Below are 24662 nucleotides of genomic sequence, written 5' to 3'. Positions count from 1 at the left end.
TTACACAAATCTATGGTGGTGAGGTACTGGCCTCGAGCCATTTTATCCAGGAGCTCATCTATCCGGGGCATAGGGTAGGCGTCAGACACGGTTTTATCATTAAGTTTCCAATAGTCTACGCAGAAGCGGGTCGTGCCGTCCCGCTTCGGCACTAGAACTACCGGCGAGGCCCAGGGGCTGTCCGAGTGCTCAATCAATCCTAACTGTAGCATCTCGTCAATTTCCTTCTGCATATGTTCTCTCACCGATTCTGGTATGCGGTAAGGAGGATGATGCATGGGGAGGTGACCTGGGGTTTCTGCCCTATGGGTGGCCAGTCAGGTATATCCAGGCACGTTGGAGAACGTGTCTCTTTTCCTGTAGTAGTTCCGCTATTTGATTTCGTTCCTGAGGACTTAACCGCTCACCCAATTGTACCTCTCCCAGACCTTCATTCCGGTTCTTCATTCCTAGGAGGTCGGGAAGAGGTAAACTGTCTGCGTCGTCCGCGGCAGGGGCGCAAATAGCATTCACCTCCTCTGTGCGTTCATGGTACGGCTTCAACATATTTACATGGAGCATGCGTCTACCGCCTGCTCCAGTACATGGGCCGATCACATAGGTGGTGTCACAGATTTGTTCCACCACCTTGTATGGGCCCTGCCAGGAGGCCTGCAGTTTATCATTTTTGACCGGTTTTAAGATTAGCACCTTCTGCCCAGTCTGAAAACTGCGGTCCCTGGCGCCCCTATCATACCAACGGTGCTGACGGGTTTGAGCCGCCTGGAGGTTGGAGCGGACGGTCAGAGTCAGGGCCTCCAGGCGCTCCCTAAACTCCAGCACGTATGGTACGATAGGAGTACCGTCATTAGTGACTTCCCCCTCCCAATGCTCTCGGATTAAGTCTAGGGGACCACGTACCCTCCTTCCGAATAATAATTCAAAGGGAGAGAACCCCGTGGACTCCTGAGGTACCTCCCAATAGGCGAAAAGCAAATGGGGTAGAAATCGCTCCCAGTTCTTCTGGGTATCCATGAACGTGCGGAGCATCTGTTTCAGTGTTCCGTTAAACCGTTCACAGAGCCCATTAGACTGGGGGTGATAAGCGGAATTTACAATGGGTTTCACCCCACATGCCCTCCACAACTGGTGGGTAATCTCGGCCGTAAACTGGGTGCCCCGGTCCGAAATAATCTCCCGGGGAAATCCCATGCGGGAGAAGATTTTGATGAGGGCATCCGCCACGGTCTCGGCATGAATATTAGCCAGAGCCACCGCCTCGGGATATCGGGTGGCATAATCCACGACTGTGAGTATATACCTCTTTCCTGAGGAGCTAGGCTTGGCTAGGGGGCCAATGAGGTCCACCACCACTCGACTAAAAGGCTCCTCTATTATGGGGAGGGAGTGTAGCTTCGCCTTATATCGGTGGTCTCTTTTCCCTACTCGTTGGCAGGTGTCACACGTCTGGCAATACTGCCTAATATCTTTGGTGATCCCTGGCCAAAAGAAATTCTGAGTTAGGCAATGCTTCGTCCGACTAACTCCTAGGTGGCCTGACAGCGGAATATCGTGGGCAACCCGTAGCAGTTCTCGTTTATACCTCTGAGGTACTATTAACTGCTGAACGGATAGGGGAATAGATTCGGCCACTATCTTCTCTGCATACCTGTACAGTAACCCCTTGTTCCAACCGTACCTCTCTCCTTCCAGCCCCGCCTGATTCTGGTCTACCTTATCTCTATATACTTGCAACGAGGGGTCAGTGGCCACTTCGCTACCAAACTCTAGTGGAGGGGCCCAAGAGACATTAGGGAGGTGATTGCTTACCTGAGCCTCAGAGTGATCAGCCAGTGCGTTGGTGCGGGCCTGTTGTTGGGTAACCACCGGCAGTGCTGCTTGTGGGGAGGTTCTGGATGCAAACGTCTGCGGGCAAATTTTGCATAAGGCCCACTTCTACGTTCCCCGACCCTGCTCCCCAATCCAAGTGTACTTTGGCCGTTGGAATCTTGTAAATGGCTACCCCGACCACCCGGACAGCTACACAGTCTCCGGTGAGTTGATTGGTGGAAACTAAATGTTGCTGGAGCAAGGTTATGGTGGCCCCAGAGTCACGCAAACCTTTGGACACGTCGACCCTCCATACAGACCACCTGGTGGTGGCTTTGTAGGTTGTCCGAAGCGGCCTGTACTGGGTTTACTTCGTGTAAGATGCCCAAGGGTTCCTCGTGGAAGACTGCAGGTTGGGTCTGTAGTCGGGGCTCGTTCTGGTAGCAGTGCACAGCTGCCCGGTTGTTTGACAAGTTGTTCTGGTTGTTCCAGTTGGATCGGTTCTTGTTCCTGGGACAGTCTCTCTGAATGTGCCCTTGTTGGTTACAAAGATGGCAACGGATAGCTGATCGAGTCTGGTATCGGGGAGGGTGGATTCCCCCTCCAGGATGGGGTAGCAGAGGTGTGGGAGCTGCAGTGGGCTGCAGTGGGGGTTGGGGTGACCCCAATACTGGAGCGTTGCTGTTTTCGTTGAGCTCTCCGAGCGTCTTGCAATTCGGTGGACACCCCTTGGAAGAATTGCTCCATCAACAGGAGTTGTAAAAGGTCTTCCAACTGGGTGACTTGGGCTGCCTGCAACCAGCCTTTAGCAGCCCTGGTTAGCCGATGCGCCCAATCAGTGTGGGTATCTTTCTCCAGCTTCTTCAGGTCTCGGAACCGCTGTCGGTATGCCTCCGGGGTAATAGCATACCTAGTCAGGATGGCCTGTTTTACCTTCTGGTAGTCCCTGCTGTCCTCATCTGGTATGGTGCGGTAGGCTTCACCGGCCCGCCCGGATAACTTGCCAGCCAGTAGGGGAACTTGGTCAGCGGTACTAATATTATGCAGTTGGCATAATCGCTGAAAGTCCTGTAGGTACCCATCGATATCCTCCGTGTCGGTATGATCCTTGAATGCATGGTAGGGAATCTTAGCTTTCCCTGTACCAGCACTGGAGTGTACTGGTAGCCCCTCTCCGGGTCTCGGGGTGGTTTGTCGGGTAATCATCAAGTACTCCTGTACATCTGCTGATATCCGTGTCAGGAGCTCCTCTGAATGGGGCAGCGGAAAAAAAGCCAACCGGGTCCGCATCTCTTTTTGGAATTCGGTTTCGTTGTTCGCCATGGGTACGGCCGTACCTGCTACCCGGTCTCCCTCCATGAGCTCCGCAATCAGCCTTGCTTTGGTTTTATTGCTGGCAATAATTCCTCTCGCCTCCAGTAATTCCTTTAATGCAGTTCGCTTTAGTCTGGTATAATCTGTCCCCATTCACCGTCTGTTCATATACATCACATGTCCTACGACTTGCTGTGAGGTTTGAATCCCGTCGCTTGCCACCAACTGTAGCGGAGAGGCAGTAGGATCTGTAATATCTTTTTGGTAAGCAGAGACAAGCAAATAACTAGACGACACATAGTCTGGGAGTTAACAACTTCTTTTTACAACGGCAAAAACAACCAACTTTTAAAACAATCTCCCCTAGAAGGGGTTTCCGAACTGATACAATGACATCATCAACATATAATTGTATTACATACAGTAACATACAGTTTAACATACATTTTAACCATTAGCCTAAATAACAATTCCTGCATAGTTCATAAGTGGCGAGGTTTGCCACAGTCACAACTTTATTAAATATTAAGTTAAAAAGGAGAATATAATCTCCTAAATTATCGATTAAACCAACCAAATAAAGAATAAACTATTATGTCTGGTCACCCCCCTGTTTCCTGCCGATAACAGCATACCTCGGCTTCAGGTGACAGGGATGACTAACATCTAAGAAAAATGTAATAAAAGTGCAAAGAGACATGCACTGTAAAGCACAGGGGGTGACCAGACATAGTATATTCTTTATTTGGTTGGTTTAATCGATAATTTAGGAGATTATATTCTCCCTTTTAACTTAATATTTAATAAAGTTGTGACTTTTATCACATACTCTATAGCAGTGATTTTTAACCTTTTTTTTGCCGTGGCACACTTTTTTACATTAAAAAATCCTGTGGCACACCACCATCCCAAAATTTAAAAAAAATCACACATTGTAGCCTAATACAGCATATATATATACACATACACACAAATACACACATACTGTATGTATTGTGCTGTTATGCCATGCCTCCTACAAACTACCCCTGCACTGGGAGTAAAAAACAAGCAAAGTTTAAAAAATATGTCACACTGTTGTCAGTCTGCCGTGGCACACCTGAGGATCTCTCACGGCACACTAGTGTGCCACGGCACACTGGTTGAAAAACACTGCTCTATAGGAAGGAGTGCCAATTTAAACCCCCACTAAGGTTCTTTCCTAAAAATCCAGATTTCATTTATTATATGGGGGGTAGCACTGGAATTTACAATTAATATTCCATTAATTCCTATATTCACTTATACTAGTGCCAGTAATCTATAACATTTTTTGTAATTAGTGGAGTCCCCCAGTGATCAGTACTGGGCCCTCTCCTTTGTAATATTTTTATAAATGACTTTGAGCAAGGATAAGAAAGCGACATCTCTATTTTTGCAGATGATACTAAGTTAAGTAAGGCCATTAGGTCAGAGCAGGATGAACTTTCATTACAAAGGGATCTGCAAAAATTAGAAGTATGGACAAGTAAATGGAAAATGAGATTTAATACGGGAAAATGCAAGGTTCTACATTTTGGAAGTAAAAATAAGCAGGCAACGTATTATTTAAATGGGACAAGACTTAGCCAAACAGAGGAGGAAAGGGATTTGGGAGTAGTAATAGATAACAAGCTAAAGATGGGTGCACAATGCAGGGCAGCGGCTACAAAGGCTAATAAGATACTAGCATGTATTAAAAGAGGCATTGATTCGAAGGAGAAAAGCATAATTCTGTCACTATATAAAGCCCTGGTAAGACCTCACCTTGAGTATGGAGTGCAGTTATGGGGAACGATTGCAAAAAAAATAGATATTGCAGAACTAGAAAAAGTTGAGAGAAGGGCCACAAAGCTAATAAGGGGAATAGAGAATTTAAGCTATGAGGAGAGGCTAGCCAAACTGGGTCTGTTTTCTTTAGAAAAAAGGCGCTTGAGAGGTGACATGATTACTTTATATAAATATATTCAAGGCCCATATACAGAGATTGCAGAAGCTCTGTTTATTCCAAGAAACTTGTTTGTGACAAGAGGGTAACAATTTAAGGTTGGAGGAAAGGAGATTTACTCTCCTGCAACAGAAACGTTTTTTCACTGTAAGAGCAATAAAATTGTGGAACTCATTACCAAAGGAGGTAGTGAATGCCAATACCCTAGATACATTTAATAAATTGTTTGGATACATTTCTGTCTAGAAACAAAATTCATGGATATGATTGCTAGTATTAAATGGGTCACCTTTTAGTGGGATTATTTAAGTTTAACTGGAGCTTTTTGTAAGTATTTTAGATTTGTATAGGTTGAACTTTATAGACTTCTATCTTTTTCAACCTCATCTACTATGTTAATATCTTCACCCCTTATCTATAGTGCACCGACTTGTCTTACTCATCTTCACCCCTTATCTATAGTGCACAGACTTGCCTAAAGCATCTTCACCCTTATCTATAGTGCACCGACTTGTCTTACTCATTTTCACCCCTTATCTATAGTGCACAGACTTGTCTAAAGCATCTTCACCCTTATCTATAGTGCACCGACTTGTCCAAGTCATCTTCACCCTTATTTATAGTTCACCGACTTGTCCAAGTCATCTTCACCCTTATTTATAGTGCACCGACTTGTCTAATTCATCTTCACCCCTTATCTATAGTGCACCGACTTGTCTTACTCATCTTCACCCCTTATCTATAGTGCACCGACTTGTCTAAAGCATCTTCACCCTTATCTATAGTGCACCGACTTGTCCAAGTCATCTTCACCCTTATTTATAGTTCACCGACTTTGTCCAAGTCATCTTCACCCTTATTTATAGTGCACAGACTTGTCTAACTCATCTTCATCCCTTATCTATAGTGCACAGACTTGTCTAACTCATCTTCACCCCTTATCTATAGTGCACAGACTTGTCTAACTCATCTTCATCCCTTATTTATAGTGCACAGACTTGTCTAACTCATCTTCACCCTCATCTATAGTGCACAGACTTGTCTAACTCATCTTCACCCCTTATCTATAGTGCACAGACTTGTCTAACTCATCTTCATCCCTTATCTATAGTGCACAGACTTGTCTAACTCATCTTCACCCTCATCTATAGTGCACAGACTTGTCTAACTCATCTTCATCCCTTATTTATAGTGCATAGACTTGTCTAACTCATCTTCATCCCTTATTTATAGTGCACAGACTTGTCTAACTCATCTTCATCCCTTATCTATAGTGCACAGACTTGTCTAACTCATCTTCACCCCTTATCTATAGTGCACAGACTTGTCTAACTCATCTTCTTCCCTTATTTATAGTGCACAGACTTGTCTAACTCATCTTCATCCCTTATCTATAGTGCATAGACTTGTCTAACTCATCTTCATCCCTTATTTATAGTGCACAGACTTGTCTAACTCATCTTCACCCCTTATCTATAGTGCATAGACTTGTCTAACTCATCTTCATCCCTTATTTATAGTGCATAGACTTGTCTAACTCATCTTCATCCCTTATTTATAGTGCACAGACTTGTCTAACTCATCTTCACCCCTTATCTATAGTGCACAGACTTGTCTAACTCATCTTCACCCCTTATCTATAGTGCACAGACTTGTCTAACTCATCTTCACCCCTTATCTATAGTGCACAGACTTGTCCAACTCATCTTCACCATGTCATGTAAAAAAAAAGGTGAAATATCATTGTTAGCTATGTGCATAGATATCATGTTGATTAATTAATCTATATATATTTTTGGCTTTTATTAAAACTCCATACTGTAAATTTCACTGCACAGAAAGTATGTTTACTCAGATCTTCTGCTGTTCAGAGAGAGACAGAAAGTAATTAGTCCTTTGAAGCTAGCAAGACTTCAGGATCACCAGCAATTTAAATAATTCACATCTAGGGAATAAATTGTCCCTTACTGAGTTCTCAATACACGAAATTCCAGACGTTACGTCTCTATAGAATATAGCATGAGACAACAAAAAAAACTTTTAAGACCTGTGTATTTTGAAAGCATAAGACTTTACAAGCTTTACAAACTTGTGTTTAAGTCATATAGTAAAATTTTCAGTTATGGTGTACTTCAGCATTGTATAAATGTATATTTATGCATCTGAGAGAAATGCCTAACAGTAACATATTAGATAAGTATCTGCTGAATTAAGTGGGTAGCTATATTAGTGAATTTAAAATGTTAAGCAAACTGTTTCAGAATAAAAATACATTTTTCTTTGTCTCAGGAATTCGGTTCCAAATAAGAAATTAATGTGTACTAAATAAGCAGTCCTATAAATATTTGTCATAAACATAAGTCCATGCACTCAAAGATTATTAAGAAACATGTCCCAGGTTTTTATAATATATTAAACGAACATATGACTGTATATTTAAAATAAATAACATATCCTTTGTTTTTCAGACTTGTGAGAAACCAGCGAGTTGTCCCATAAATTATATCATATTTGTGTTTTCATGCATTCAAAATAACATTATCAAGAGATATACTGAATATGAATATATTTATATTAAAATGTAATGAGAATCCAATATATCTGTATAATTAATTACTAGATAATTATAATTAAATGTAGATAATATAGTAAATATTGGATATACTATATTTATATAAAATGGAATAATAATCAAATGTAAATATAGCTGTATGATTAATTACATCAGACTACTACTCACAAGGTATGTATGAGATATTAAGATGATAACTGGAAAAGGTGACTAGGAAAATGCAATGTAATACCGGGATATTAAATGCTATGATTCTATGAAGAACAAATAATTAACAGTATAATTACTTACTAATATGATACTAGAAATATACCCAATGTTTAGTCTCAATAAATACATGCTAAATTATATTCGATAGGACATATATACTGAACAAATAGTTTATTAAAGATAGAAAATTATAGAGGTATTAAATGTACATTTTTATAAAAATATAGATATCTTTAAACAGTTAAAGGGACACTGAACCCCATTTGTTTATTTTGGGATTCAGATAGATCATGCAATTCTAAGCAACTTTCTAATTTACTCCTATTATCAAATGGTCTTCATTCTCTTGGTATCTTTATTTGAAATGCAAGAATGTAAGTTTAGATGCCGGCCCATTTCTGGTGAACAACCTGGGTTGTTCTTGCTGATTGGTGGATAAATTCATCCACCAATAAACAAGTGCTTTCCATGGTTCTGAATCAAAAATATAGCTTAGATGCCTTCTTTTTCAAATAAAGATAGCAAGAGAACAAAGAAAATTTGATAATAGGAGTAAATTAGAAAGTTGCTTAAAATTGCATGCTCTATCTGAATCACGAAAGAAAAAATTTGGTTCAATGTCCTTTTAAGATTTGGCCAACAAAGCTACATTCCTTTGTCTGTCGCCCTCTGGTGTTTGATATGGGAAGAACAACCAGAGAGATTCAATTTAAAGGGACACTGTACCCAAAAAAATTATTTCGTGATTCAGATAGAGCATGCAATTTTAAGCAACTTTCTAATTTACTCCTATTATCAAATGTTCTTTATTCTCTTGGTATCTTTATTTGAAATGCAAGAATGTAAGTTTAGATGCTGGCCCATTTTTGGTGAACAACCTAGGTTGTCCTTGCAGATTGGTGGATAAATTCATCCACCAATCAAAAACTGCTGTCCAGAGTGCTGAACCAAGAAAAAAGCTTAGATGCCTTTTTCATATAAAGATAGCAAGAGAACGAAGAAAAATTGATAATAGGAGTAAATTAGAAAGTTGCTTAAAATTGCAAGCTCTATATGAATCACAAAAGACATTTTTTGGGTAGTGTGCCTTTAAGGAAATTGAATGACATTTCCCAATAACCAAAGAGACAAGCTCTGAATAATGCGTACCCAAATTACATCAATGATTAGAAAAGAGGTGGGTTTTATCACAGAGATAAAAACTCTGGCACAGGAAGTAAATACATAATTTATGTAAGAACTTACCTGATAAATTCATTTCTTTCATATTGGCAAGAGTCCATGAGCTTGTGACGTATGGGATATACAATCCTACCAGGAGGGGCAAAGTTTACCAAACCTCAAAATGCCTATAAATACACCCCTCACCACACCCACAATTCAGTTTAACTTATAGCCAAGTAGTGGGGTGATAGAAAAAGGAGTAAAAAGCAACAACAAAGGAACTGGAAATATAATTGTGCTTTATACAAAAAAACATAACCACCATAAAAAGGGTGGGTCTCATGGACTCTTGCCAATATGAAAGAAATTAATTTATCAGGTTCTTACATAAATTATGTTTTCTTTCATGTAATTGGCAAGAGTCCATGAGCTAGTGACGTATGGGATAGTAATACCCAAGATGTGGTACTCCACAGAAGAGTCACTAGAGAGGGAGGGATAAAAATAAAAACAGCCATTTTCCGCTAAAAAAATTAAATCCACATCCAAAAAAAAATAAGTTTTTCTCATAATTGAAAAGAAAAAACTTAAAACATAAGCAGAGAAATCAAACTGAAACAGCTGCCTGAAGAACTTTTCTACCAAAAAACTGCTTCCGAAGAAGCAAATACATCAAAACGGTAGAATTTAGCTTCATTTTTAAAAGCCCACAAAATGGAAACTGATCTAGTAGAAGGAGCTGTGATTCTCTGAGGTGGGGCCTGACCCGACTCCAAATAAGCCTGATGAATCAAAAGCTTTAACCAGGATGCCAAGGAAATGGCAGAAGCTTTTTGACCTTTCCTAGGACCAGAAAAGACAACAAATAGACTAGAAGTCTTCCTAAAATCTTTAGTAGCTTCAACATAATATTTCAAAGCTCTTACAACATCCAGAGAATGTAAGGATCTCTCCAAAGAATTCTTAGGATTAGGACACAAAGAGGGAACAATTTCCCTATTAAAGTTAGAATTCACAACTTTAGGTAAAAATTTAAATGAAGTCTGCAAAACTGCCTTATCCTGATGGAAAATCAGAAAAGGAGATTTACAAGAAAGAGCAGATCATTCGGAAACTCTTCTAGCAGAAGAGATAGCCAAAAGGAACAACACTTTTCAAGAAAGTAGTTTAATATCCAAAGAATGCATAGGCTCAAAAGGAGGAGCCTGTAAAGCCTTCAAAACCAAATTAAGACTCCAAGGAGGAGAGATTGATTTAATGACAGGCTTAATACGGACCAAAGCCTGCACAAAACAGTGAATATCAGAAAGCTTAGCAATCTTTCTGTGAAATAAAACAGAAAGAGCAGATTTGTCCCTTCAAGGAACTTGCAGACAAGCCTTTATCCAAACCATCCTGAAGAAACTGTAAAATTCTAGGAATTCTAAAAGAATGCCAGGAGAATTTATGAGAAGAACACCATGAAATATAAGTCTTCCAAACTCAATAATAAATCTTCCTAGAAACAGATTTACGAGCCTGTAACATAGTATCAATCACGGAGTCAGAGAAACCTCTATGACTAAGCACTAAGCGTTCAATTTCCAAACCTTAAAATTTAACGATTTGAGATCCTGATGGAAAAACGGTCCTCGAGACAGAAGATCTGGTCTTAAAGGAAGTGGCCAAGGTTGGCAACTGGACATCTGGACAAGATCTGCATACCAGAACCTGTGAGGCCATGTTGGTGCTACCAGAAACACAAACTATTGTTCATTGATGATCTTGGAGATCACTCTTGGAAGATGAACTAGAGGCGGGAAGATATAAGCAGGTTGGTAAAACCAAATTACTGTTAACGCATCCACCTACTCTGTCTGAGGATCCCTGGACCTGGACAAGTACCTGGGAAGTTTCTTGTTTAGATGAGAAGCCATTAGATCTATTTCTGGAAGACCCCACATTTGAACAATTTGAAAAAACACATCTGGATGGAGAGACCACTCCCCCGGATATAAAGTCTAACGGCTGAGATAATCCGCTTCCCAATTGTCTACACCTGGGATATGTACCGCAGAAATTAGACAAGAACTGGATTCCGCCCAAGAAAGTATCCGAGATACTTCTTTCATAGCTAGGGGACTGCGAGTCCCACCCTGATGATTGACATATGCCACGGTTGTAATATTGTCTGTCTGAAATCTCCTATATAAAATCTTTGTAATTATAATTTATCTCGATTTGGAACTAACACATTGTACAAATAAGTGGTTCCATAACTTAGATTTACATTTCTAAATCAGATTATTTGATCGACCATACCATTTGCCCTCACTTGCCCACAGACAAAATGGTTCCGTAAGAACCGGAAATTATGAAACCGGAAGTACCAAACATACGGACATCAGGTTTGCAAAACGAAAGTGCGGTTGGCGGCGGTGGGCAATCAGATTCCATCTGACTTAGTTTGGCGCTCTTTTTAGAAACAACTCCCACCGATACTTGGTATTTAAGGTCAGTATTATGTGAGCCTCAATATGTCTTGAAAAAGGCCCTCTCTTTAGGGCCGAAACGCGTAGACGATAGAAAGTAAGATTTGTGAGGCTCATATACCCCCAGGACAACGGCATTTGGGTAAGTCTATTTACCGATAGACTATATCCCAAAGTTTTTTTTGTTTAGTGCACTTTCTTTTTCCACAGGTCTCTGTCTCACAACGGACTAGGATACTGGATCGTACTCTGCACAATACAAAGGATGAGGATTTTTTTTCGATTATTCTAAGCATTATTTGGGACATTAATTTTGACTTTTCTAATGACTTTGGGACATTCATTAATTACAATCTGGGAATTTCATTTATTGTATTGGGAATTCCACTTGGATTCTTATATTTTATGTCATTAGCTGATGTAAAATTAGTTCTGTTCCCACAAAGTTATATCAGTATACTAGATATTGTGGTTTTATACACATTTCTGGTTCAATACCCTCTACTAGGTTTTAGTTCAGCTGTATATAATTAGACTAGGAATCACTACTGCTATAGTACACGGTAACACTGCTATATCAGGCAAATTAGCATATTGTGGACATATATGTATTTTTGGTTTCATACCCTTCACTAAGATTTGGCACTAATTTAGTTTTATTAATTTAATTGTCATCACTTTTATCTTTTTTCAATCAACATTTGTAATTTTATTATTTTTTGGATGTTATATTTTTATATTTCGTATTTTTACATTAGTGGAAGTTTGTTATCACTAATTTATCACCTTTTTTTCACATTTTTAATCACATTTAAACGGACATACCGGTATTGATCCAATCAGACTTTTTTCCCTTGTTCTTTTTATAAGATTTTTCATCTTGTTCTTTTTATATGGTCCTTTTAAATGTTTTTTTGAAGTAGCTTATTCTATTATGCACTTGTGACTATCAATGCTTGTTTTAACAACCACAATCGATCTAGACTGAATCTAAGTTTATTCTGAGTGCATCAGTATAATGCACTTGTGACTATCAACGGTATAAGTGTATCCTTTACAATGAGGTACATTTAAATACGGAAGGCGTATTAGTAGTTAATGGTTCATTTGAATTATATTGCTAAATACATTGGGAGTTTTTAATTACTTTTAACCCTTAACTTTTAACTCCTTATTTTTTGTTATTTCCCTATTGGGTTTGATGTTTAATATATGTGAATTAATTAAAATATTTTATCATACGATCTATCTGATCTTTCCTATGTGGATTATATTCACATTTGAATTATAACATAAAGTTTGTGGTTTAGAGTAACATCTTGAACATAATAGTGTAGATAGACAACCTGTTGTATACCTTAGCCATTGGCGCTCCTATATACCCAAAATTGTATCTTGCTTTAGGACATTATTAGGGGGTCTTCTTATAGTGTAGCAGGTATACTATCCAGGCGCAGTCACTTATCCATAGTTGCCAACCTAAAAAGGAGACCCTTGTCTGAGGAATCAAGGAACTTTTTGGTAAATTGATCCTCCAACCATGTCTTTGAAGAAACAACACTAGTTGATTCTATGAGATTCAGCAGAATGTAAAGACTGAGCTAGTACCAAGATATTGTCCAAATAAGGAAAGACCGCAATACCCTGTTCTCTGATTACAGAGAATAGGACACCGAGAACCTTTGATAGAATTCTTGGAGCTGTCGCTAGGCCAAATGGAAGAGCGACAAATTGGTAATGCTTCTCTAGAAAAGAGAATCTCAGAAACCGATAGTGGTCTGGATGAATCAGAATATGAAGATATGCATCCTGTAAGTCTATCGTGGACATATGACCTTGCTGAACAAAAGGCAGAATAGTTCTTATAGTCACCATTTTGAAAGTTGGCACTCTTATAAAACGATTCAAAATTATGTATGAATGAATTTTCTTTTTTTGGGACAATGAATAGATTTGAATAAAACCCCAGACCCTGTTCCTGAAACGGAACTGGTATGATTTCCCCTGAAAGCTCTAGATCTAAAAACACACTTAAAAAAAGACTAAGCCTTCACTGGATTTGCTGGAACGTGTGAGAAAAAATCTTCTCACATGAGGTCTTACTCTGAAACCTATTCGATACCCTTGAGAGACAATACTCTGAATCCATTGATTTTGAACAGAATCTGCCCAAATGTTTTGGAAAATTTTTAATCTGCCCCCCACCAGCTGAGCTTGAATGAGGGCCGCACCTTCATGCGAACTTGGGGGCTGGCTTTGGTTTCTTAAAAGGCTTGGATTTATTCCAACTTGAAGGTTTCCAATTGGAACCAGATTCTTTGGGGGAAGGATTGGCTTTCTGTTCCTTATTCTGTCGAAAAGAACAAAAACGATTAGAAGCTTTAGATTTACCCTTAGATCTTTTATCCTGAGGTAAAAAAACTCCCTTCCCCCCAGTGACAGTTGAAATAATTGAATCCAACTGAGAACCAAATAAATTGTTACCTTGGAAAGAAAGAGATAGTAATCTAGACTTGGATACCATGTCAGCATTCCAACATTTGAGCCACAAAGTTCTTCTAGCTAAAAAAGCTAAATACATAGATTTAACATCAATATTTATGATTTCAAAAATAGCATCACAGATAAAATGATTAGCATGTTGAAGCAAGCGAACAATACTAGACAAATCAGGATCTGTTTGTGCTAAGTTTTCCAACCAAAAAGTTGATGCAGCTGCAACATCAGCCATGGATATATCAGGTCTAAGAATGTAGCCAGAAAATAAATAAGCTTTCCTTAGATAAGATTAAAGTTTACTATCTAAAGGGTCCTTAAAAGAAGTACTATCTTCTATAGAAATAGTACTACTTTTGGCAAGAGTAGAAATAGCCCCATCAACTTTGGGGATTTTTTCCCAAAACTCCAACCTAACTGCTGGCAAAGGATACAACTTTTTAAACCTAGAAGAAGGAATAAAAGAGGTACCAGGCCTATTCCATTCCTTTAAAAACATATCAGAAAAAGCATAAAGAACTGGAAAAACCTCTGGAGTAACCACAGGAGGTCTATAAACAGAATTTAAATGTTTACTATTTTTAGTATCAAGAGGACTAGTTTCCTCAATATCCAAAGTAATCAACACCTCTTTTAACAAGGAACGAATATACTCCATCTTAAAGAGATAAGTAGATTTGTCAGTGTCAATATCTAAGGTAGGATCTTCTGAACCAGATAGATCCTCATCAGGAGGAGGATAATTCAGTATGTTGTCGGTCATTTGAAATATCATCAACTTTATGAGAAGTTTTAAAAGACCTTTTATGTTTATTAGAAGGCGGCATAGCAGACAAAGCCTTCTGAATTGCATTAGCAATAAAATCTTTTATATTCACAGGGATATTATGTACATTAGATGTTGAAGGAACAACAGGCATTGTACTAGTACTGATGGATACATTCACATTCTCTGCATGTAAAATCTTATCATGACAACTGTTACATACTACAGCTGGAGATATAATCTCTTACAACAGATTAGATTTGGTAGAACTGTTATCAGGCAGCAGGGTTCCAACAGTGGTTTTGAGACAGGATCAGATTGAGACATCATGCAAATGTAAGAGAAAAAAACAACATATAAAGCAGAATGATCAATTTCCTTATATGGCAGTTTCAGGAATGGGAAAAAAGATGCAAACAGCATAGCCCTCTGAGCATAAAAAAGGCAAGAGGCATATAGGAAGTGGGGTTTAAATAATTAAATTATTTGGCGCCAAGTACGACGCGCAACGCAAATGAAATTGTTTGGCGCTAACAACATCCGGAAATGACACAACTCGCGTCATGGCAGACGCAACCTTGTGCAATGAAACCTGGCGTCAACAAAGACGCCGGAAACGTCGAATTTGCATCACCGAACATACTTTTGCGCCAAAAAATTCTCGCGGCAAGAATGACACAATAAATATCAGCATTTTGTGACCTCGCGAGCCTAATTTTGCCCCCGAAAATTAATGAAAAAGCAGTCAATTTGAAGAAAAGACTATACCCCAGGTAAGAAAAAATAACTTCCTAAATAGGTTTCCCAATTTTGAAACTGATAGTCTGCAAAAAAAATATATACATAAACCTGACTCATGGCAAATACAAGTACAATACATATATTTAAAACTTTATATTAATACATAAAGCGCCAAACCATAGCTGAGAGTGTCTTAAGTAATATAAACATACTTACCGAAAGACACCCATCCACATATAGCAGATAGCCAAACCAGTACTGAAACAGTTATCAGTAGAGGTAATGGAATATGAGAGTATATAGTCGATCTGAAAAGGGAGGTAGGAGATGAATCTCTACGACCGATAACAGAGAACCTTTGAAAAGATTTCCCGCGAGGGAAACCATAAATATTAATAGGTGATACTCCCTTTACATCCCTCTGACAAACACTGTACTCAGAGAGGAATCGGGCTTCAGAATGCTGAGAAGCGCTTATCATAGAAGAAAAAAAATCAAGCACAAACTTACTTCACCACCTCCATAGGAGGCAAAGTTTGTAAAACTGAATTGTGGGTGTAGTGAGTGGTGTATTTATAGGCATTTTTAGGTTTGGGAAACTTTGCCCCTCCTGGTAGGATTGTATATCCCATATGTCAGTAGCTCATGGACTCTTGCCAATTACATGGAAGAAAGGGGCTTTTTTGCTGCTTAACTTGGCTTACTGACAAACTGCTGACTTGGAAATACAGAGGTTTGTAAGACAAAATTGGGCCTAACATTTACGTCCAGACTTGTGCATCCCCTCTTACGACGGTGAAAACAATTTATCTGGAAAAGCTGAAACTCTCAAATATTGGTTTTGTGGTAATGTATTAATGGTTATTTTATATTTTTAATAGATTTTAGCAAAGAAATTATTTATAGCATAGTATTGCTGCAGCTTGTGAGTTAAAGGGTATCCTTCTTATATTTAATATTGATTAGACTAGGGTAGTAAGTGTACTGGTATTAAATATTATTATTAAGAAAGGAATTATATATTTTTATGTCATAAGCTAATTGCAGTTATTGTGATATATTTTAGAATTTGTTTTATTGTGGCTAAATAAGAAGTTGTTTTTATGCTAGATTAATTTGCATATGTTGAACTGGTAGTATTGTGTAACAATCTCTGGGTTTAAGTAAAGTATATTAGATTATATGGGGTTGAAAATAGCTTAATTATATTTTCCTGGAAATTCGATAGATTTATTAGGATTTGGTTATATTGTTAACTAAGCATTGTCAAGTTAGTAGTCCATATTGTGGTATTGGAGCAAGTGTTGCTGACTAATTATAAATTGTCTTGTAAGTTTATGGTAATATCTGATGTTTAATTTATTTGGAGCTAAGGCTAACTTATAGAAATATATTTTATGGTTTGCTTTGTATAGAAAAGTGTAACAGCATATACATATATAATTGATTCATAATCTATTTTCTACATAAATATATTTGGTGTGAATACTGTATAAGGATTAACTGATCAGAACTTTGGAAATATCGTTACATAAATATATAATATGTTAGAGGTTACCACTGAAGTATAATTAAATAATATTGTAACCTAGGTTATATCTAACAATCCTTAGCTATAGTTCACTGCCTTGTCTACCTCATCTTCATCCCTTATCTATAGTGCACAGACTTGTCTAACTCATCTTCACCCTTATCTATAGTGCACAGACTTATCTAACTCATCTTCACCCCTTATCTATAGTGCACAGACTTGTCTAACTCATCTTCACCCTTTATCTATAGTGCAATGATTTGCTGTACTCATTAATTTACCCTTACCTATAGGGCATCATCTTACCATCTGCCCTTATCTAACTTGCACCTAACTCACCATTCAATAATTAAGCAACTGCCATTTGTGAAACATGTCTTATTTATTACGTATGAACATTTTTCCTATCCTACTGGCTGAACTCACTGTACTCACCTCCCATCCTTACCTATATTCTACATGATACACTGCACATAACTTACTGCACTCACCTCCTGTCCTTACCGATACTCTATATGATACACTGCACATACCTCACTGCACTCACCTCCGGCCCTTACCTATACTTTACAGTGAGTTATGTGCAGTGTATCATGTACTCCCCTCCGGCCCTTACCTATACTCTACATGATACAATGCACATAACTCACTGCACTCACCTCCGGCCCTTACCTATACTTTACAGTGAGTTATGTGCAGTGTATCATGTACTCCCCTCCGGCCCTTACCTATACTCTACATGATACACTGCACATAACTCACTGCACTCCCCTCCGGCCCTTACCTATACTCTACAGGATACACTGCACATAACACACAGCACTCACCTCCGGCCCTTAGCTATACTTTACAGTGAGTTATGTGCAGTGTATCCTGTATAGGTAAGGGCCGGAGGTGAGTGCAGTGAGTTATGTGCAGTGTATCATGTACTCACCTCCGGCCCTTACCTATACTCTACATAATACACTGAACATAACTCACTGCACTCACCTCCGGCCCTTACCTATACTCTACATGATACACTGAACATAACTCTCTGCACTCACCTCCGGCCCTTACCTATACTCTACATGATCCACTGCACATAACTCACTGCACTCACCTCCGGCCCTTACCTATAATCTACATGATGCACTGCACATAATTCACTGTACTTACATTAACTTGACTCTGCCCACACAAAACTAAGGTATAAATATGGTCTACCCTAGTCTAACCTTATGCTATTGATCTGAGAATGTGACAGGTGCAATACAGAAAAGTGCATGCATAGAATATTACCGTAGCTCAGTCAACTCCTGGCTGACGGGCACATAATGCACCCATGGCTCCAGTCGATGGTAAAAGAATTCCTGCCATTCTTTACCCACATGAAATACCAGAGATCCACACAGGAAGAGGTGCTTTAGCCGGAAACTGGCTGCCACCCCACGGAAATTAAATAAGTACCTGGGAGAGAAGCAAAGTTAGAGAATGTCAGAAATTACAGAATAGTAAGAGTCTGCATGTTTGTGTGACAGTAGTAGGACGTGTGACAGTAACCTGCAGATATTAGTCTGACATGACGTACAAGACCCCGTGTACCTGCTGCAGGCATCTAACTAGACACACACCTATGTCTGCGTGTTTGTGTGACAGTAGGACGTGTGACAGTAACCTGCAGATATTAGTCTGACATAACGTACAAGACCCTGTGTACCTGCTGCAGGCTTCTAACTAGACACACACCTATGTCTGCATGTTTGTGTGACAGTAGTAGGATGTGTGACAAACCGTTACCTGCAGATATTAGTCTGACATGACGTACAAGACCCTGTGTACCTGCTGCAGGCATCTAATTAGACACACACCTATGTCTGCATGTTTGTGTGACAGTAGTAGGATGTGTGACAGTTACCTGCAGATATTAGTCTGGCATGACGTACAAGACCCTGTGTACCTGCTGCAGGCATCTAACTAGACACACACCTATGTCTGCATGTTTGTGTGACAGTAGTAGGATGTGTGACAGTTACCTGCAGATATTAGTCTGACATGACGTACAAGACCCTGTGTACCTGCTGCAGGCATCTAACTAGACACACACCTATGTCTGCATGTTTGTGTGACAGTAGTAGGATGTGTGACAGTTACCTGCAGATATTAGTCTGACATGACGTACAAGACCCTGTGTACCTGGTGCAGGTATCTAACTAGACACACACCTATGTCTGCATGTTTGTGTGACAGTAGTAGGATGTGTGACAGTTACCTGCAGATATTAGTCTGACATGACGTACAAGACCCTGTGTACCTGGTGCAGGTATCTAACTAGACACACACCTATGTCTGCATGTTTGTGTGACAGTAGTAGGATGTGTGACAGTTACCTGCAGATATTAGTCTGACATGACGTACAAGACCCTGTGTACCTGGTGCAGGTAGCTAACTAGACACACACCTATGTCTGCATGTTTGTGTGACAGTAGTAGGATGTGTGACAGTTACCTGCAGATATTAGTCTGACATGACGTACAAGACCCTGTGTACCTGGTGCAGGTATCTAACTAGACACACACCTATGTCTGCATGTTTGTGTGACAGTAGTAGGATGTGTGACAGTTACCTGCAGATATTAGTCTGACATGACGTACAAGACCCTGTGTACCTGGTGCAGGTAGCTAACTAGACACACACCTATGTCTGTGTGTTTGTGTGACAGTAGTAGGATGTGTGACAAACCGTTACCTGCAGATATTAGTCTGACATGACGTACAATACCCTGTGTACCTGCTGCAGGCATCTAATTAGACACACACCTATGTCTGCGTGTTTGTGTGACAGTAGTAGGATGTGTGACAAACCGCTACCTGCAGATATTAGTCTGACATAACGTACAAGACCCTGTGTACCTGCTGCAGGCATCTAACTAGACACACACCTATGTCTGCGTGTTTGTGTGACAGTAGTAGGATGTGTGACAGTTACCTGCAGATATTAGTCTGACATGACCTACAAGACCCTGTGTACCTGCTGCAGGCATCTAACTAGACACACCTATGTCTGCGTGTTTGTGTGACAGTAGTAGGATGTGTGACAGTTACCTACAGATATTAGTCTGACATGACGTACAAGACCCTGTGTACCTGCTACAGGCATCTAACTAGACACACACCTATGTCTGCGTGTTTGTGTGACAGTAGTAGGACGTGTGACAAACAGTTACCTGCAGATATTAGTCTGACATGACCTACAAGACCCTATGTACCTGCTGCAGGCATCTAACTAGACACACACCTATGTCTGAGTGTTTGTGTGACAGTAGTAGCATGTGTGACAGTTACCTGCAGATATAAGTCTGACATGACGTACAAGACCCTGTGTACCTGCTGCAGGCATCTAACTAGACACACACCTATGTCTGCATGTTTGTGTGACAGTAGTAGCATGTGTGACAGTTACCTGCAGCTATTAGTCTGACATGACGTACAAGACCCTGTGTACCTGGTGCAGACATCTAACTAGACACACACCTATGTCTGCGTGTTTGTGTGACAGTAGTAGGATGTGTGACAGTTACCTGCAGATATTAGTCTGACATGACGTACAAGACCCTGTGTACCTGCTGCAGGCTTCTAACTAGACACACACCTATGTCTGCGTGTTTGTGTGACAGTAGTAGCATGTGTGACAGTTACCTGCAGCTATTAGTCTGACATGACGTACAAGACCCTGTGTACCTGGTGCAGACATCTAACTAGACACACACCTATGTCTGCGTGTTTGTGTGACAGTAGTAGGATGTGTGACAGTTACCTGCAGATATTAGTCTGACATGACGTACAAGACCCTGTGTACCTGGTGCAGACATCTAACTAGACACACACCTATGTCTGCATGTTTGTGTGACAGTAGTAGGATGTGAGACAAACCGTCACCTACAGATATTAGTCTGACATGACGTACAAGACCCTGTGTACCTGCTATAGGCATCTAATTAGACACACACCTATGTCTGCATGTTTGTGTGACAGTAGTAGGATGTGTGACAGTTACCTGCAGATATTAGTCTGACATGACGTACAAGACCCTGTGTACCTGCTGCAGACATCTGACTAGACACACACCTATGTCTGCGTGTTTGTGGACAGTAGTAGGATGTGTGACAGTTACCTGCAGATATTAGTCTGACATGACCTACAAGACCGTGTGTACCTGCTGCAGGCTTCTAACTAGACACACACCTATGTCTGCGTGTTTGTGTGACAGTAGTAGGATGTGTGACAGTTACCTGCAGATATTAGTCTGACATGACATACAAGACCCTGTGTACCTGCTGCAGGCATCTAACTAGACACACACCTATGTCTGTGTGTTTGTGTGACAGTAGTAGGATGTGTGACAGTTACCTGCAGATATTAGTCTGACATGACGTACAAGACCCTGTGTACCTGGTGCAGACATCTGACTAGACACACACCTATGTCTGCGTGTTTGTGTGACAGTAGTAGCATGTGTGACAGTTACCTGCAGATATTAGTCTGACATGACCTACAAGACCCTGTGTACCTGCTGCAGGCTTCTAACTAGACACACACACCTATGTCTGTGTGTTTGTGTGACAGTAGTAGGAAGTGTGACAGTTACCTGCAGATATTAGTCTGACATGACGTACAAGACCCTGTGTACCTGCTGCAGGCATCTAACTAGACACACACCTATGTCTATGTGTTTGTGTGACAGTAGTAGGATGTGTGACAAACCGTTACCTGCAGATATTAGTCTGACATGACGTACAAGACACTGTGTACCTGGTGCAGACATCTAACTAGACACACACCTATGTCTGCATGTTTGTGTGACAGTAGTAGGATGTGTGACAAACCGCTACCTGCAGATATTAGTCTGACATGACGTACAAGACCCTGTGTACCTGCTATAGGCATCTAATTAGACACACACCTATGTCTGCGTGTTTGTGTGACAGTAGTAGGATGTGTGACAGTTACCTGCAGATATTAGTCTGACATGACCTACAAGACCCTGTGTACCTGCTGCAGGCATCTAACTAGACACACACCTATGTCTGCATGTTTGTGTGACAGTAGTAGGATGTGTGACAGTTACCTACAGATATTGGTCTGACATGACGTACAAGACCCTGTGTACCTGCTATAGGCATCTAACTAGACACACACCTATGTCTGCATGTTTGTGTGACAGTAGTAGGATGTGTGACAGTTACCTGCAGATATTAGTCTGACATGACGTACAAGACCCTGTGTACCTGCTATAGGCATCTAACTAGACACACACCAATGTCTGTGGGTTTGTGTGACAGTAGTAGGATGTGTGACAGTTACCTGCAGATATTAGTCTGACATGACGTACAAGACCCTGTGTACCTGGTGCAGGCATCTAACTAGACACACACCTATGTCTGCATGTTTGTGTGACAGTAGTAGGATGTGTGACAGTTACCTGCAGATATTAGTCTGACATGACCTACAAGACCCTGTGTACCTGCTGCAGGCATCCAACTAGACACACACCTATGTCTGCATGTTTGTGTGACAGTAGTAGGATGTGTGACAGTTACCTGCAGATATTAGTCTGACATGACGTACAAGACCCTGTGTACCTGCTGCAGGCTTATAACTAGACACACACCTATGTCTGTGTGTTTGTGTGACAGTAGTAGGACGTGTGACAGTTACCTGCAGATATTAGTCTGACATGACGTACAAGACCCTGTGTACCTGCTGCAGGCTTATAACTAGACACACACCTATGTCTGCATGTTTGTGTGACAGCAGTAGGATGTGTGACAGTTACCTGCAGATATTAGTCTGACATGACGTACAAGACCCTGTGTACCTGCTGCAGGCTTATAACTAGACACACACCTATGTCTGCATGTTTGTGTGACAGTAGTAGGATGTGTGACAGTTACCTGCAGATATTAGTCTGACATGACGTACAAGACCCTGTGTACCTGCTATAGGCATCTAACTAGACACACACCTATGTCTGTGGGTTTGTGTGACAGTAGTAGGATGTGTGACAAAGTATTAAGAATGACAATAAATAGGATATGTTTCTGGCAAAGTTGAGAACATAAAAACAGAATTTATGCTTACCTGATAAATTACTTTCTCCAACGGTGTGTCCGGTCCACGGTGTCATCCATTACTTGTGGGATATTCTCCTCCCCCACAGGGAAAGGCAAGGAGAGCACACAGCAAGAGCTGTCCATATAGTCCCTCCCAGGCTCCGCCCCCCCAGTCATTCGACCAACGGTTAGGAGAAAAAAAGGAGAAACTATAGTGTGCCGTGGTGACTGTAGTGTATAGAGAAAGAAATTCTTCAAACCTGATTAAAAAACCAGGGCGGGCCGTGGACCGGACACACCGTTGGAGAAAGTAATTTATCAGGTAAGCATAAATTCTGTTTTCTCCAACATTGGTGTGTCCGGTCCACGGTGTCATCCATTACTTGTGGGAACCAATACCAAAGCTTTAGGACACGGATGAAGGGAGGGAGCAAATCAGGTTACCTAAACAGAAGGCACCACGGCTTGCAAAACCTTTCTCCCAAAAATAGCCTCCGAAGAAGCAAAAGTATCAAATTTGTAGAATTTGGACAAAGTGTGCAGAGAAGACCAGGTCGCTGCCTTACATATCTGATCAACAGAAGCCTCGTTCTTGAAGGCCCATGTGGAAGCCACAGCCCTAGTAGAGTGAGCTGTGATTCGTTCAGGAGGCTGCCATCCGGCAGTCTCGTAAGCCAATCGTATGATGCTTTTCAGCCAAAAGGAAAGAGAGGTAGCAGTAGCTTTTTTGACCTCTCCTCTTGCCAGAATAAACTACAAACAGAGAAGACGTTTGTCTGAAAACCTTTGTTGCTTCTAAATAGAACTTTAAAGCACGGACTACATCTAAATTGTGTAACAAGCGTTCCTTCTTTGAAACTGGATTCGGGCACAAAGAAGGCACAACTATTTCCTGGTTAATATTCCTGTTGGAAACAACCTTTGGAAAGAAACCAGGTTTAGTACGCAAAACAACCTTATCTGAATGGAACACCAGATAGGGCGGATTACACTGCAGAGCAGATAATTCAGAAACTCTTCTAGCAGAAGAATAGCAACCAAAAACAGAACTTTCCAAGATAACAACTTGATATCTATGGAATGTAAGGGTTCAAACGGAACCCCTTGAAGAACTGAAAGAACCAAATTTAGACTCCAGGGAGGAGTCAAGGTTCTGTAAACAGGCTTGATCCTGACCAAAGCCTGAACAAAAGCTTGAACATCTGGCACAGCTGCCAGTCGTTTGTGTAACAAGACAGATAAAGCAGAAATCTGTCCTTTTAGAGAACTCGTTGATAATCCCTTATCCAAACCTTCTTGGAGAAAGGAAAGGATCCTAGGAATTTTAATCTTACTCCATGAGAATCCCTTGGATTCACACCAACAGATATATCTTTTCCATATTTTATGGTAAATTTTTCTAGTTACAGGTTTTCTGGCTTGTACCAGAGTATCTATCACAGAATCCGAAAACCCACGCTTAGACAAAATCAAGCGTTCAATTTCCAAGCAGTCAGCTGGAGAGAAACTAGATTTGGATGTTCGAATGGAC

The 24662-nt window shown here is 40.4% G+C and overlaps 1 protein-coding gene across 1 annotated transcript in view; it reads right to left on the bottom strand.

The window, feature by feature from the left end:
- POGLUT1 (protein O-glucosyltransferase 1) overlaps positions 1-24662 on the bottom strand; it is a gene marked incomplete at its 5' end in the record, with an annotated part of 108740 nt that overhangs the window by 33308 nt on the left and 50770 nt on the right. Inside the window, 1 exon segment of the mRNA XM_053705709.1 lies at positions 18322-18489. Coding sequence (XP_053561684.1) covers positions 18322-18489 — 168 coding nt within the window.

This window comes from Bombina bombina, chromosome 3 (genome assembly GCF_027579735.1).
Source record: "Bombina bombina isolate aBomBom1 chromosome 3, aBomBom1.pri, whole genome shotgun sequence".
NCBI classification, from domain to species: domain Eukaryota; kingdom Metazoa; phylum Chordata; class Amphibia; order Anura; family Bombinatoridae; genus Bombina; species Bombina bombina.
This window is presented reverse-complemented; position numbering and strand designations above follow the sequence as displayed.